The 16,635-nt window shown below is 44.7% G+C and overlaps 2 protein-coding genes and 1 pseudogene across 4 annotated transcripts; all 3 read left to right on the top strand.

The window, feature by feature from the left end:
• Positions 1–256: 256 nt before the first annotated feature.
• Positions 257–2,059, top strand: LOC103633178 (uncharacterized). Of its 2 annotated transcripts, XM_020541317.2 has the most exons (8): positions 257–367; positions 622–693; positions 858–981; positions 1,070–1,340; positions 1,426–1,510; positions 1,591–1,715; positions 1,804–1,875; positions 1,952–2,059. In XM_020541317.2, the coding sequence occupies exons 2-8, from the start codon at positions 626–628 to the stop codon at positions 2,050–2,052; spliced, it is 846 nt and encodes a 281-aa protein (XP_020396906.1). In that variant the 5' UTR covers positions 257–367; positions 622–625; the 3' UTR covers positions 2,053–2,059. The 2 variants fall into 2 exon arrangements, with proteins under 2 accessions (XP_020396906.1, XP_008653086.1); XM_008654864.2 differs by having other exon boundaries at positions 266–693.
• Positions 2,060–4,878: 2,819 nt separating this feature from the next.
• Positions 4,879–12,200, top strand: LOC103633180 (1,4-dihydroxy-2-naphthoyl-CoA synthase, peroxisomal). 2 transcript variants are annotated; one of them, XR_004851553.1, is made up of 3 exons: positions 4,879–5,011; positions 10,432–11,123; positions 11,227–12,200. XR_004851553.1 is itself a non-coding variant. In XM_020541382.1 (2 exons), exons 1-2 carry the CDS (start codon positions 10,941–10,943, stop codon positions 11,341–11,343), a joined length of 300 nt encoding a protein of 99 aa, XP_020396971.1. In that variant the 5' UTR covers positions 10,870–10,940; the 3' UTR covers positions 11,344–11,842. The 2 variants fall into 2 exon arrangements, 1 of the variants encoding a protein (XP_020396971.1); XM_020541382.1 differs by lacking the exon at positions 4,879–5,011 and having other exon boundaries at positions 10,870–11,123; positions 11,227–11,842.
• Positions 12,201–12,799: 599 nt separating this feature from the next.
• LOC109941196 (probable galacturonosyltransferase 11) lies at positions 12,800–13,809 on the top strand (annotated as a pseudogene).
• Positions 13,810–16,635: the final 2,826 nt, after the last annotated feature.

Raw genomic sequence — 16,635 nt, forward strand, 5'->3', positions numbered from 1 at the left:
TGTTGCTCCTGAGTTTTAGTGCAATATCAACTACATGGTGTAGGTACCTTGAAAAGGAATCACTTTTTAAAATGTGCGGTATGCATCAGTTAATGTGTTGTGTGCAGTCTGTAGATCTTGTTTCCAGTTGATTCACTTGTAATTAAACTGTTTGGGTTACTACATTGGTAGGATAAAACTGAAAGCAATGAGAATGGCATGTCTTTGGGCCAAAATATCAACATTCATTGTGCAAAATTGCAACGCACGGACTCAGTTTTGTTCCTTACACAGCGTGATCCGGCCCAGAGGAGATTCCGAAGGTCTTGGAAATCAGCGGCGAGCGCAACCTCATCGACAACTTCTCCTACCACGTGTAATAATCACGGTACACAAGTTTGATTCAAACCTAAAATGCATTGTTATGTTTATGCTTTGTATTTTTATTATGACGTTTTGATTTATTTCAGTTGCATGGTTTTGATTTATTTCATGATTAAGAAAGCATATTTCATGTTATAAACCTCAAATCTATGTTTTTCTACTTTGTTTCATACTTCCTTCAAATGTGGAGATTTACATGGCTTTTTTTATATTTTGATTTATTTCAAACATATTTGTAACTATGATCAATACTGTAAGATCAATGGCACCATCTACACTTAACCAACATAGGTCGGTTGCAGCCCTACATCACGTCCCTACAAAGTTTCCGTAAGTACACATTTCACTTTCGCATATATATATATATATATATATATATATATATATATATATATATATATATATATATATATATATATATATATATATATATATATATATATATATATATATATATGCGTGGACAAAAGAAGCTAAACTCACTTTTAATGTAGTTTCGTGTTATTTGATGACGTTGAGAGCGATGACTTACCAAAATTTAAGAGTATCGTAGCCAGAATCGTTGTTAAGTTCCCTAGACGTCATGACAGCCAACATTTTATTCTACAAGACATCACTGTAAGTCACTGGGTCAAACATTAAAACAAAAATAAATGACGTCAACGTATTTCTCTTACTCATACGACGTGCATTCTGAAATGACTAGGGGTCAAAAATAGAAGCAATTTCATACCGCCATAATGTCCAAAGATTTGACACCTTACTCCAACAAGGATCTACATATACATTATATGGAGTGGCGTTCTATGTAAGCTGGGGGCCGTATCTATTTCGGAATTTTGGACATAGGCTAGAATTGACCTTGGCAACTCGGACTGTTGTGGAACCATTCCACTTGCCAATTCAGTTCCCGCCGTATCCAAAACATCTTATGCCATTTCATGAGGTCCTCCAACAACCTCATAAGAGGTTTATAGGTATGTGCCCGTCTTTCTATATGGAGTATACTTATACCGCACTAAACCATAAAAAAATTTAATCCCTCATATATGAATGTCTCAGATGTAATAGGAATTGTCATTCATTTGGCGCCGTTAGAGCACATCGGTGGAAGGCCGTACAGAGAGGCCATACTAATGGATTCCAGGTCATTAATTTATAACTACAATCTTTTTTAAACTGCAGACGTGTTATATTTTATTCAAACAATACAAGCTTTATTTATAGGTGGGATATAATCGTCGTGGGTATATGGCCTGAACTGTTGCAAAGAAATGCTCTACGGTGGGTGTTAGCTAGAGACAACAAGAGCATAATTATCAGAACTATGTTGCGTCGTAACAAGCTACACAGTAAATTATATTATATTATCCTTAAACATCTTGTTGGAGTAAACTCAATGACCTTCTTTAGTAACTAAGTCTACTACTATAACAATAGGATGCTTGCAAACCTCGGACCATAGCACTGTTGAATTCGATCCAGATCATCACACCACACAACGGTTGCAGAGTGAGTGTTTCTTGCAATAAATTTAGAAATTATAATTAAGTAATCATGTTATTACATATCATTTACTAAATTGCAGCAATTCGGCGCTCCATGATCCAAAATCCGAGGAGTGCTTTAATCAACAATTATCTAGAGAGGAGACGTGCTTATCTGGCAACAGTGGTTCCGGATGTGTAGTGCAATTATTTCGCCGCTTATGTATTAAAAACCGGCTCTTTGCTCTGTTGAATTCGATACGTATAATGTTATCAAACCATCGCAGTCAGAAATAAATTCTGTTATCATTGCCGTGTGTCTGTGCCTGTATCAGAAATGGATGCCCTTTTTTGTTCCTTAAAAACTTCCTATCAGATGATGATCTAACTTCTCCGCTGCTATGAATACCAATGCCGTGTGTCTGTGCTTGTATATGTGCTTTGATTATTCAGTTTGGGTTCACTCTCAAGCCTCAAGGGATATTTTTATTTTAACAGAAATTCAATTCAAAATGAAAACGTTCCATGATGCAATATTGAGACATAATTTTCCCTAAATTACCCAAGCCTGCCCAACATGCACGACAGGTCAAGCCATGCATTGCAGCCACCAAATGCTTTTGCCCTCGCCATGGACAATGACTGCATATGTCAGTTTCTATGTGGAACTATCCCTAAGGCTCTGCTCGATCGTGCATATGGCCTATTTTGCAATGCACTGTTCGTCTGTTCGCAGAGTTGGAGCTTGTAGAACACATCTATGGATTAAAGTATATATACATCTCAACTCTAGGCCCGGTTGATTGAAGTATATATACATCTCAACTCGAATATATACGTTGGAAAAGCAATTGTGCGACTTTCTTCTAATAAAAGGCTCTGAAAGAACTCTTAAAACCCAAGTAAGTAAAGTGAATATTCTAAACTGAATAATCGCATGAGTGTTGTCCCATTGCGTTTTTCCATAGCATCTTTTGGATGGAATTTTGGCAGTCTTTATGTCCTGTATTCTTTCTGAAAACAAGTGCTCTGTTGCTAAATGGTGAATGATTTGTTGGTGGACTCCTTTCATGATGGATTGACCCCATTGGAATTGTGCCTCCGGTTGGGTCATGATGTGCGAGCGTATGAGCTTATCGAACTACTTAAAAGTTCCAGAATACAGGAGCAGCATGATTTAGTTTATCAACTGCCAACTGGTGGGTGTGTGACCACACTCTTGGAACCACTGAGGTTCATTGGCAGCGTGGCCTGCTGGGAGGCCAGTTTTCAATGTACCATTCATTGAATTGCTCCTAGAGATAGACTGCGCTAATCAAATTAATCCTGTTATAATTAATCCTCGATTCGGCCTACAATGCCTTCTTGGCTGCGCTGCCCGCTGCTGGTATGTAACCGGGCAAGGATCTACCAGCTTGATTTTTATTTGGTTGGTTCGGTCTATTATGCTTTTGACACTGGAGCACTACTCTCCACTACTGTAGTACTATAGATATCTGTAATTTCGGTACTGCTATTTGTTGTCAATAAGAAAGTTTTGTTTTCCTTTGTATACAGTAAATATGTTTATTGCATGGTATACATTCACATTACAATGCTTGCAAATGGCCTGTTTATTGTTCTCTCAAATTATATGTCATTATCTACTTGATGGAGCCATGAATGATCTATTTTCTTCTTTGGGTTACAAACAATATAAATGAAGAAGAATGGCATAGTTGACAACTTGGGGTGTTCTTTGAGTGGTTGAAGCTCATTTGATTTGGGAATTAGCTGTTCATAAACAGTGGGCACATTATGCTCACTACCTTGTACTTCACTTGCTAATAATCATGTGCAACAGCTACCACTTTATCTATTATTCAATTGTATTGATCTTGTTGATAATAAACAGAAAGTATAATTCAAACTACTATTATTTCAGTTCCTGACACAACTTCATAATAGCAAAATCTTGTGTTTGAGTTTTTGACTGCAGATCAGTAACGCTCTGCTCTAGATGTGCATTTTTTATTGTGCTATTTTGTCTGCTGATGACAAAAGTGCTGAGTTTATACTGACCTGTTTGTTGTCAATATATAGTTGTTTCCTGTAGGCCTCATGATCTTTCTATTTGTAAGAATGATGCAGTTGCTATTGTGGATATGTGCTATTGGTTTTGTCGATTCCTTTTTGTTCTCCAGATCAGTTGTAATGAAAATAGAGAACCTATACCTGCAGTTGAAATCAGCACAGTTCGCAACTGCATATGTCAGTTTTCTGTTGATTCACTTGTAATTAAACTGTTTGGGTCACTAGATTGGTAGGACAAAACTGAAAGCAATGAGAATGGCATGTCTTTGGGCCTGAATTTTGCACAAGATTCGACTGCTCATTTGGTTTGAATCTTTGCTTCTGAACTACATTTGTTGGTCAATGAGTTCTTTACTTTCTTTAGTACTCTCGTGGTCCTTTGACAGACTGCACTTCTGAACTACATTTTTGTCTGTCTGTGGACATGTTTGTTTGAATAGTCTGTGAACCTTGACGGCCTTGAAAATTATTTAAAAAGTCCATTGCCCCTATCAGGTTTTCTTTATGGAGAACAGAGAACAAACACAAACAAATCAGATGGCACATAATGTTGCTCGCACACCATGTGCAGACATCTCAAACACCATTAATACAGGTAAAGCTTAGTACATGCGTGTATATTAATGAATGCAACATAGTATGTAACATTACACTAATATCCAAAGTTACATTGTAGGTGATCAAAATGGATCAAACTCGTTACGACCAATTGTTGATGCTAAGGAACGTAAGAGGCAAAGAGATAAGGAAAGATATGCCACAATGTCCGATGAACAGAAAAACGAGAAAAACAAAAAGCGTCGAGAAGCACGTCTACGAAATAAAGAGTTGAATAAGAAGCGTCCTGAAGCAAGTCAACGAAACAATTGCCAAAATATGATGCCCAACGCGCCAAGAGGTGATGAAATTCGTCAACTTTAGAGTAATGTTTTTGTGTATAAACCTACTACTGAAAGTAATGTGTTCATATTTTGTAGGTGGAGACGAAAAAGTAAATGTTGATCCAGATGATGATTCTGACTGGTTGCATATCAATTATACATTACAGTCAAACGACATTGATGCAACGACAGAAGTTCTAACACCAGGTACATGACTGTTCATTAGACTAAACATGCAAAAAAATATAAAGTTTCATACGGTTTAACGTAGTATGCCTTATTACAGGCAGTGTGCACGAAAATGTTGGCCACACACCTAAGCATACTAGACAGAGGACCGCCTACTTTAGCGAGCGGTACAAAAACTTAACTCCCGTCGAGAGGGAGTTTAGGCGTGAACGCCTTAGGTTGTATAATAGAACACCAAGGCGAAAAGAGGCAAAAGTAGACCACAACAGGAGATGTAGAGTTATGCAAGCCGACACTTTGAATCCCACATCCATCGCCATGGAGGACCCAACATATACCCCTGAGTTGGTACACCCTACAGCAGATGTAAAGGGATCTGATGGATCCATATTAACTGTCTGCGACTGGGTTATCCCTGAATTCGTCAACGCACCTTTCTTGCCATCTCCAACCCAGACCGAGGATGTCGCTTCGCCCGATATGTCTACCAATACACTAAAGCGTAAACATCATGTTCCTCGTGGGGAAAGACAAGCTATATTAGCTCGTCGAAACCAGCAATTTGAATCAGCCATATCAAGGAAGGTGGGTACTTCGATTGAGGATACTAGCGGTGACGCTGTTGAAGGGGACGATTGGACACAGCGCCATACGCCTATGAAGATCACCAACAATGGTAATTACTATCCAAGTTTATATGGATCTTGCAAGACATAGATAGTATGTAGTCTGACTAAACATGTGCTTACATAATCTTGGATCCATTTAGGTGATGACGATGATGAGAACGAGGGATACCTATTCGCTGCGCAATGTACTATTTTCGATTTTTATTATCCTAGCAAGGCTTATGTAAATATTCATGCTTACTCATTGTTTTCAAAAAAATATCAGATGAGGATACCGATGAGGATATCGAGATCGATGGTACTCAAGAAGAATCTACTGCCACTTATGTTTCTGACCCGTACGACAAGGTGTACAGCAACATCCCTGAAGAAACACATATGCTCAAGCTTGTTCCCAACTGCAGTTATTGCACCGCGAAGAAGTTTGAGTATGAGCCACCTGGGTTTTGTTGTCGTGGTGGGAAGGTTGAGCTAGCTCCAGTGGAGACCCCTCCCCAACTCAAGAGGTTGTGGGATAGTGCAGACTCTGATGCTAGGCACTTTCGTGATAACATTAGGTTTTTCAATGGCCATTTCTCTTTCACTTCCCTATACTGTTGCCTCGATAGTATGACAACTAATGTAAGGGGTTCTGGTATATACACGTTTCGAGCACAGGGCATGATGTACCACAATATCAAGTCATTTGGTAGGGAAGGTGGGGCAGAGCATAAACACCTTGAGCTTTACTTTTATGATGACGATCCCAGCCTCGAGCATCGGTACCGTAAGTGCCGTGAAGAGCATCAACAGAAAGACAAGGAGGTTATCAAACAGATAGTCGAAATACTACGTGGAAACCCGTACTCCGAGCACCTTAGGACCATGGGCCACGTTGACAACCTTGATGACTATCGTATCGCGTTGAACCTTGACCAGACGTTGAACCAGAAGACATATAACACACCTCTCACTTCGGAGGTGGCCGCTGTCTGGATCGAAGGGAGCGAAGGGCGAGGCCAATTCAGCAAGAGTGTTATGCTCCATGGGAAGGACAGTTCAAGCCACTGCATCCGCTCATACCATGGATGCTACGATGCACTATCATATCCATTGTTCTTCCCTAGAGGCGAACTTGGATGGCATTCAAATATCCCAAAGGTTGGAGTATCCATGGACGAAGTGGATGCATACCGAGCGACACATAGGGCAAGTAATGCAAATGATGAAGATGCGGGTTAGTTGTTAATTTGATATTTGAGATATTTGCACATTATTAACTATGCTTTCGACATCACTCACTTTTCAATCCTTGCATATGCAGAATCTCCTAGCCATTTATGTGTGTCTGTACGTGACTACTACTGATACAAATTCCAGATTCGTCCCGGGGTATTCAATCCAATACTTCATGGAAAGCGGCTTTTCCAGCAGTTCGCGGTCGACACATACATAAAGATTGAGAGCTCTCGTTTAGATTTCATACGTAAGAACCAAGATCGGTTAAGGGCATACCTATATCAGGGCTTGGTGGATAGCATGCTAGATGGAGATATTAGAGCAGAGAAGATTGGCAAGCGAACTGTGCTGTCGACATCGTTTATTGGCGGTCCTCGTGACATGAGACGTCGGTATATGGATGCTATGGCTCTGGTGCGCAAGTTTGGTAAACCAGACATCTTTCTTACCATGACATGTAACCCTAACTGGGATGAGATAAGGAGGGAGCTTCTCCCTGGGCAGACACCGCAAGATCGTTCGGATCTTGTAGTGCGTGTCTTTCATGCAAAGCTACAGGAGTTAAAGCATAGGCTGACTAAACAGGATATTCTTGGTAAGGTTCGAGCCTACGTCTATGTCGTGGAGTTTCAGAAGCGGGGTTTGCCGCATGCCCATTTTCTACTCATAATGCAGAGGAAGTACAAGCTCACATGCCCTGAGCAGTATGACCTTTTGATCTCAGCTGAGATCCCAAGCAACAAGTACCCTGAACTACGAAAGATGGTTATCAAGCATATGATGCATGGCCCATGTGGGTCGCTAAACCCTAACTGCCCATGCACTAAGGGTCGTAAATCGTGCAAGAATCATTACCCTCGGAATTTTAGTGACACAACCTTGCAAGGGAAGGATTCGTACCCTGTTTACAGACGTCGTGACGATGGTCGTACCGAAAAGGTTCGAGGGTGCGAATTGGACAATAGATGGGTTGTCCCTTACAACCCATACCTCCTTCGTCTCTTCAACTGTCACATCAATGTTGAGGCATGTGGGAGCATCAAGGCTGTTAAATACCTGTTCAAGTACATATACAAAGGCCATGATCGTGCTTCTATTGTTATGAGAGATGCGAGCAAGGCAGATGATGATGTAGATGAGATCAAGCAGTACAGAGATGCAAGGTGGGTGACTCCTCCAGAAGCCTTATGGAGGATATACGACTTTGAGCTTAGTCAGATATCTCCACCTGTGATGCAGTTGCAACTCCATCTTCCAAACATGCACATGGTGTCGTTTCACGAGCGGCAAATGGTCGAGCGAGTCGTCAACCGTCCAGGTGTTGATAGGTCAATGCTCACAGCATATTTTGAGGCGAATAGTCTACACAAGGAGGCTCGTGGCATCCTGTATCGTGACTTCCCTGAATGGTACACTTGGCAGAGTGGTAAGGGAAAAGTATGGCAACAGAGGAAACGAGATACGGGTGGACAAGTCGGTAGAATAGTCTCTGCTCATCCGGCCGAGGGGGAGCGCTACTATCTTCGTGTTCTCCTAAACCATGTGACTGGCGCCACTTCCTATGTGGATCTAAGGACAGTAGATGGTGTCACGCTACCGACTTTTCGTGAGTCAGCAGAGAGAAGGGGACTGCTTGAGTCGGACAACACACTGGATGAGTGTCTCACTGAACGTGCTCTTTTCCAGATGCCATCGGCGCTGCGCCGACTTTTTGCCACTATACTTGTGTACTGTGAGCCAAGCGATGTGGTTGTACTCTGGCAGAAACACCTAGATTCTATGTCTGAGGACTATCAACACAGGAATCCGTGCAAAACTCATGTTGAGCAGATGGTATTGATTGACATTAGGAACATGCTGCAGTCAATGGGAAAGGACATAAAGACATTCCCTCTTCCTCCTATCATGGATGCGTATGACGATGCTATTGGTACTGCTAGGGAGGTTTATGAGGAGGAAATTATCGAACCGGCAGCAGGAGATGTGGCTCTCAAAGACTGTCTTAACAAGGAACAGAGGGCCGCCTATGATAAGATTCTGTCTGCCGTTGACACTGATCAGGGCGGATTATTCTTTGTGGATGGACCTGGTGGCACCGAAAAGACTTACCTATATAGAGTGCTGCTCGCGACGCTACGCAGCCAGGGCAAGATTGCAGTGGCAACAGCTACATCTGGCGTTGCTGCTTCCATAATGCCTGGAGGAAGAACCGCCCATTCACGCTTCAAGATACCTCTCACTATTGACGATGGCGCTGTATGTAGCTTCACGAAGCAGAGTGGAACCGCAGAGTTGCTACGGAAAGCATCTCTCATTATCTGGGACGAGGCTTCTATGACTAAGAGACAAGCCGTGGAGGCACTGGACAATAGCATGCGCGATATAATGGGTCGACCCGGACTGCCATTCGGTGGTAAAACCATTGTCTTCGGTGGGGATTTCAGACAGGTCTTGTCTGTTGTTCGTAAAGGGTCAAGGGCTCAAGTGGTCGCTTCTTCGCTACGGATGTCTTACCTATGGGAGTCCATGTCCCACTTAAAGCTTGTTACCAATATGAGGGCAAAAAACGACCCTTGGTTTGCAGAGTATTTGCTGCGTGTAGGCGGTGGAACTGAGGACACAAATACTGACGGCGACATCCATCTTCCTGACGAGGTATGTGTGCCTTACAGTGGGAGTGACAACGATCTTGACAACCTAATAGACTTCGTTTTCCCAAATCTCAACAAAAATATGTCTGATTCGACCTACATCACTTCAAGGGCGATACTGTCAACACGGAACGAATGGGTGGATATGATAAATGTTAAGATGATTGATCGTTTTCAAGGGGAGCATATGGTGTACCATAGTTTCGATAGCGCCATGGATGATCCCCGTAACTACTACCCACCCGAGTTCCTAAACACACTGACGCCTAATGGGCTGCCACCACATGTTTTGAAGCTCAAGATTGGATGCCCTGTTATATTGCTTCGAAATATAGACCCTGCGAATGGACTTTGCAATGGCACCAGGCTGGTCGTTCGTGGTTTCCAAAGAAATAGCATTGACGCAGAAATTGTACTGGGTCAACACGCTGGAAAACGCATTTTCCTGCCGCGTATACCTCTGTGTCCCTCCGATGAAGAGATGTTCCCTTTCCAGTTCAAAAGAAAGCAGTTTCCTGTACGGCTTAGCTTTGCAATGACGGTTAACAAAGCATAGGGTCAGACTATTCCCAATGTTGGTGTATACTTGCCCGAACCAGTGTTCTCTCATGGCCAACTATATGTTGCTCTATCTAGAGCGACAGCCCGATCAAACATAAAGATTCTTGCAATCCCACCCGTTGATGGGAAAAAAACGTCGAGGAAGGGTGTAAGAAAGAACCCCACAGTAGATTGTGGGACATATACTAAGAACATCGTCTACAAGGAGGTCCTAACAAACTAGACCTACGGTAAGTCTGTCAAAACTCAATTGTTTGTTTCAATAAAAAGACACCGACACAAGACTAACACTCAAATGTAATTGTGACGTTTTGATGAGGAGATGTTAAGGAGCTTTATAAAATAATATTGATTTGTTTGTAATTGTTCTGTTTGATAGGTTGGGGTATTCATGCTTCACTTCTTGAGCTTGGTATATATTGCTTCCAGATGCTACGATCTCCTGTGCTTGGTATGTTGCTTCCAGACACTACCGCAAGCGTAATCTAACCCATTTTAACTAAAATACTCTTGCGTGGACCTGAAGATGATAGCTAGCTGAACACTTTTTACGATAATTTTTAGATTCATCAGTAGAACTGCTCTATGATAAATCTAGATCTAGATTCAGTTTCTAAGCGGTGATAGGTTCATGATTATGCTTGTGCATTCAAAGGACATATGCTGTTACTCTGAAACTTATGTCTGCCTTCCTGCCCATGTGCTCATCGGAACTGGGACCCTTCTATTGTTCTTGCCTTTTTTATTACCTTTTTACTTGCCCTCTCTGCATGTTTGTTCCTTTTACTACTGCTTCAGTCGTAGTTCAGTTCATCACTCTCCCGCTGTTCACTTTCAGATTTGACACAAGCACGGATCGGAACACTTGTTGTATATGAACACCTTGTCATGCTTGAGTTCATATACAACTTCAGAGAGACATGTAAGTTATCCTGTATTTTAACATCCCAATCTGAACTGGAGCAGGAAACTGTCAATTGGTGCCGTCAGATCTTAAGAAACAGCCCCATGGCTATTCGCGTGCTGAAATCTGCACTCAACGCGGCAGAGGATGGCCATGCAGGCCTTCAGGTAAAGCCTGCCAAAATGCTAACCCTTCCATTGGAAGTTGGGACTGCTGCTGGTGAACTTCTGTTTGCATGTTGCATTACTGATGTTTACGCTTCTGCTCTAGGAGCTTGGCGGGAATGCCACACATATATTCTACGGCACGGAGGAGGCAAAGGAAGGGAAGAACGCGTACATGGAGAAACGACGCCCAGATTTCTCCAAGTTCCCACGCAAACCTTGAGTTTCAGCTCTTTGCTGAACTGGCCAATTCATTATTTCACTCCAATCTGTAATTGTCTATTATGAATTTTATGGGGGTTTTGGACTTGGGATTATTGAGTAGACATGCGTACAACTATGGTTATGTGTGTAAGCCAATGTTGACCAACAGCTTAAGTTGGTCTTCTTCTGAATAGTCCATGGGAGCGAGAGATTGGATGTCATTGTTGTAATTTTATTTGTAATTCAACATGTGCTGAGATTTTTATTGGCTGCCATACTCTCTCTAGATGCTTTTTTAAATGAAGTTCATAGGTTTGCAAAAGTAAGTCACCAGTTTTTAAAAATTAAAGATGTGATGGGTTTAGTGTTCGAGATGCTGTAACTATGAATCTGTTGATTTGGCTTGTCACTTCCAGAGCTTTGATGGAGAGCAAGCTACTTAGTGGAACTACTCTCATTGTAGACCGCTACTCCTATTCGGGAGTGGCCTTTTCAGCTGCTAAGGGCCTTGACATTGAGTGATGCAAGGTGAGCTGCGTGCCATACGGATGAATAATGACTTGCTCTCTTTCATTCATGTCAATATATAGCAGCAAACTAAGAAGTGATGCCTATTTATCCTCTTTTCTAGGCTCCAGAAAATGGACTTATTGCTCCAGACCTTGTAATATTGTTGTGAATGCAGTACGTTTGATTTCTGTTGTAGTTCTTCTGTGAAAGGTTTCTATACCTGTCCATTTCGAAGCATATTTGAAGTATGAAACTGTTATAGGCTTATAGGTTCTGTGCATCTGCAATTCAGATGACTCAGTTGATCAGTTGTATGTTAGTAGCGAACCCCTTACATTAATTCATGGGATGTCGTAGAAACAAATAGACTTGTGATCCGGATATAACGTGGGCGTCCACATCTCCTTGGTGAAGCCCCCGCCGTGCCCCCGCTGCGCCTGCATCGCACGATTCCAGTCGCGAGAGCCCCTGACGACCGCCCCTCTCGCGCGATGCTTGCCGCGACAACCGCCCGTCCCCTCCCCCAACGCCATGCCTGCATAAAAGGGAGGTGCCGGAGGATCTGCTCTGCTCGGCAGCAAAGTCCGGTGCCCGCACTCTTCTCTTGCCCTACGCCGCCGCCCGCTGCTGATCTCATCGTGATGAGCCACGACTCCGCGCTGTCGTGGAGTCCCTCTCGCTAGACCTGCTGACCCACGCACTAGCGGCTGTCCTTGACCCACAGGGACCACAAGTCATGCCGGCTCGCCAGCTGCGTCCCGTCCCGCCGCGCCGCGCGGTACTTCTCTAGGAGGCGCTGCGCGCCTTCCAACGCTGTCATCGCTCGACCTCTCTGTGTGCGTGGGCCTCGACGATGCCTCCCTCGCTGCCACGTTGCCCGAGGAGCCGCCACTGACCCACTGTCCGTCCGTCAGGTGCGCCTCGCGCGGGCTAGCAGCGTCGGCTGGCGTGGCCTGGAGGTGCTCATGGCGATGTGCTCAAGGCTGGAGGCCGTCGACCTCTCGCACTGCATCGCCGCTGGCGACAGGGAGATTACCGCCCTCACCACGACCGCTGGGCTCATGGAGCTCGTCACTGCCTCAGCGTCACCGATGGTCCAGCTCGACAATGTCGTCGTCGGATGCTTAGGAGCCATGACCAGGCGGCTCCAGATCCACATCCGCATCCAATTCTGTACTGTATAACTGTGAAACTGACAGAGGTGTGCCCACTGCATAGATGAGTTCTCATGGTTGAATGCTTCTTCATCTCCACTTGTCAGGCAGGCGGCAGCTATCTGAGGCGGAAACTCAAGGTTACTATTACTCAGCTGGTTCCAAGAATCCTGAAAGAGAAACAAAATTCCATAATCCAAAGTTTGTTTCTCTACTGAACCATTTACGTTTCTACATTCCTCAGATACTTCCCAACTTGGAGAAAGGTGGTGTTTCTTGATGATGATGTTGTGGTGCAAAAGGACCTGACTCAGCTGTTCTCCATTGAGTTGCATGGCAATGTCATTGGAGTTGTGGAAACCTGTTTGGAGTAGTTTCATCGATACAGCAAGTATCTAAATTTTTCACACCCTACCATCAGCTCCAAGATTGATCCACATACTTGTGGATGGGCTTTTGGAATGAACATTTTTGACTTGATATCCTGGAGGAAGGCGAACACCACATCGTTGTACCATTATTGGCAAAAGCAAAATTCAGATCTATTGCTCTGGAGAACGGGAATTCTTCCTGCAGGCCTTTTGACATTTTACGGCCTGATGGAGCCCCTAGACCGCAGATGGCATGTCTTGGGTATGATGTAGACATAGATGATCGTTTGATTGAGAGTGCTGCTGTTGTGCTATATAATGGAAACATGAAACCGTGGCTGAAGCTGGCTATTTGCCGTTACAAGTATATATGGGAGTGGTATGTGAATATCTCACATCCGTATGTTAGAGAGTGTATGTTGCAATAGAAAGCCTGCAAATCTCTGTATGTTCTTGTATACCGTTGCAAAACACGGGCACCATACGTGTACACTGAGACACGACAGGCCAATAAACATAGTATCGTTAGTCAACGAAATGACAAGGCAGAGGAGTGCTAATAGTTAAGAAAAAGCATGGAGAAGAGCGAATGCGAATATAGGATCATGCGAAGTTTAACATATCGCAGGCTCCAATGCAAGAGTTTCTTCACATACTTACCCGATATACTAGCTGTAGCTAGCACACAACTGCTAGCTTAACAGTCCAACGAGCTAAGTGGGATGCTATTTACCACTGCAGAGCTTACACACAGTTTGCAATTGCATAATAGCTGTTTGCTTGTCCGCCGTCGGCACTAGCGAAACATCTGTACGACCGTATCCTCCGTAGCAAGGCCACTTCAATCACTTACATCGAAGTAAAAATCTCGACCCGTTCACCGTTCTGGGAAACAAGGGGGTCCAGAATGCCAATCCACGTGCTGTAGTCGATGGGCGATCCGCCCCCAGGCTCAAGGAAACCGTTCACAAAGAAAAACGGCGCGCCAAAGACTCCCCTCGTGCACCCGTACTGAATCATAACAAGAAAAGGTTCGGGAGTCGGGGCAGTTTCATCAGCAAAACTCAAGGTACTAATCCTTAGAGCTTCCAACGCTATCATGGCGCAGAAGGGGAAAGCTAACCTTGAGGGTCAGTTTGGCAGCCAACTTTCCCGCCGGGATCCCTGGCATTTTCCCACGGCAGCAATTCACGTGAGAAATTTACACGGGTTATTTCTTTGATTCGTTTGGGAGCGCACATCACGGGAATACAACACAACCGTAAGTCCAAATTACCTGGGTAAAAACGCCCGACCTACGGACATCGGATAGGCTTCCCCGTGTGGTCGTCCCTGTCATGTCGCGTGCTAGAGGCCCGCATAGCAGCAACCAGCAACAACATCACACGTTCCTTTGTTCATCCGGTTCTCTTGTTGTGTAGGAGCAGCATCGTCACGCTGAGGCAGCAGCAGCAGCATGAATGAGCATCTGTGTTTATTTGTTTCTTTCTCCACGAACAACGTGTCAGACTGTCAGCCTCCCAAATGGCCATAGGAAATTCTCTAAGAGAGGTATAATCACACAGGGAAACGAACTGACGTGGAAATCACCCAGTGAGGTTAATTTCCATGGGTTAATTAGCGAGGGAAACTCTCGCTGCCGAGTCTGTCTTCCCATCGCTGAAGCCCGACAGAAACTCGGATACTGAGTTACCAACAGTCTGCGCAACCATCTTCGCTATCCGTCGATGGAAAGGGCGCCATTCCGCGACAGCCCCGGCCAACCTCGCTCCCACTCTGCGACCCATCGATGGAAGGGCGCGGATGCCCCCGCAGTCGCCCTCACCCCACGATCCTCGCCCCGCGCTCGCTATCCGTGGATGGAAAGGGCGCCATTCCAGGATGCCCCCGCGCCAACCCCCGCCACCCTCGCTCTCACTCTGCTCTCCATAGATGGAAGGGCGTGGATGCCCCCACAGCCGCCCCCATCCCATGGTCCTCGCCCGCGACAGCCCCGTGATGCTCGCCGCTGACGTCCGCACGTGATGGAGAGGAGCGCTAGTGGCCGCGCGTGATGCAGAGCCGATGACGCAAGCTGCAGATGACGGGTCGATGGAAAGGGCGCCATTCCGCGACAGCCCCGGCCAACCTCGCTCCCACTCTGCCACGAGTCGATGGAAGGGCGCGGATGCCCCCGCAGCCGCCCTCACCCCACGATCCTCGCCCCGCGCTCGCTATCCGTGGATGGAAACGGCGCCATTCCAGGATGCCCCCGCGCCAACCCCCGCCATCCTCGCTCCCACTCTGCTCTCCATAGATGGAAGGGCGTGGATGCCCCCGCAGCTGCCCCACCCCACGGTCCTCGCCCGCGATAGCCCCGTGATGCTCGCCCCTGACGCCCTTCCATCTTTGGAGAGGAGCGCTGGTGCCGCGCGTGACGCAGGGCCGTGATAAAAACCATATGCTCGCTCCCACTCTGCTCTCCGTAGATGGAGAGGAGCGCTGGTGCCATCGCGTGATGCAGAGCCGCTGACGACTCGAGGCCGCGCAGAAGCTACCATCGAAGTTGCCATCGAAGTTGCCTGTGACATCAAAGACATATTACAAGGTGCCGTAAGAAACCTGCCATCCCAACGTTTTTTCTCTGTCTTTTTTATCCTCCATTCAAATCGATCTCGTGTCTGAGTTCTTTTATGCATATGTTCTGGTTTAGCTACATGTTCACTTAATATAGAATCATCTAGATTAATCGTTATCTATATTGTTTTCTAGCGAGTTGGAGATACAAGTGAACTGTTGGAATGCCTGAATTTTAAAATAGCAGTTCGTGTTAAAACTTAACAATGTTGATGGACTATAGCTAGACATAGACAGAGGCATTGATATGTTTGCATGTTCTTGGTGATAATCTGAAGGTTCGGCACCATGAGTACACTTCACATCATCAGAAGTTCAAAACTATTTTCTGAAGGTTCGGCTTCATGTTTGCTGTGCACACCTGTGAATCAATACTACCACATCATTAGGACACAAATATAGAATAGCATAAAGTTTCATCGACTATGTTTGCAGAGTGAACAAAAAAAGAATCAAGTTGCATAAAATTGTATAACAAAAAGATGCTACAGAACAATACCCAAGCAAATCATTCTGTGTATTAATTTGTGTCATTCACTCACCTTCAGATCGATCTCGTGTCTGGGTTCTTTTATGCATGTTCTCATGTGTGCTCTGTGTCAGCGTGGCAGCCACACCAACCCCCATCCTGCTCGGCGCTAGGTTTCTAGAATGCTGCCA

The sequence above is a fragment of the Zea mays genome, chromosome 7 (assembly GCF_902167145.1).
Source record: "Zea mays cultivar B73 chromosome 7, Zm-B73-REFERENCE-NAM-5.0, whole genome shotgun sequence".
NCBI classification, from domain to species: domain Eukaryota; kingdom Viridiplantae; phylum Streptophyta; class Magnoliopsida; order Poales; family Poaceae; genus Zea; species Zea mays.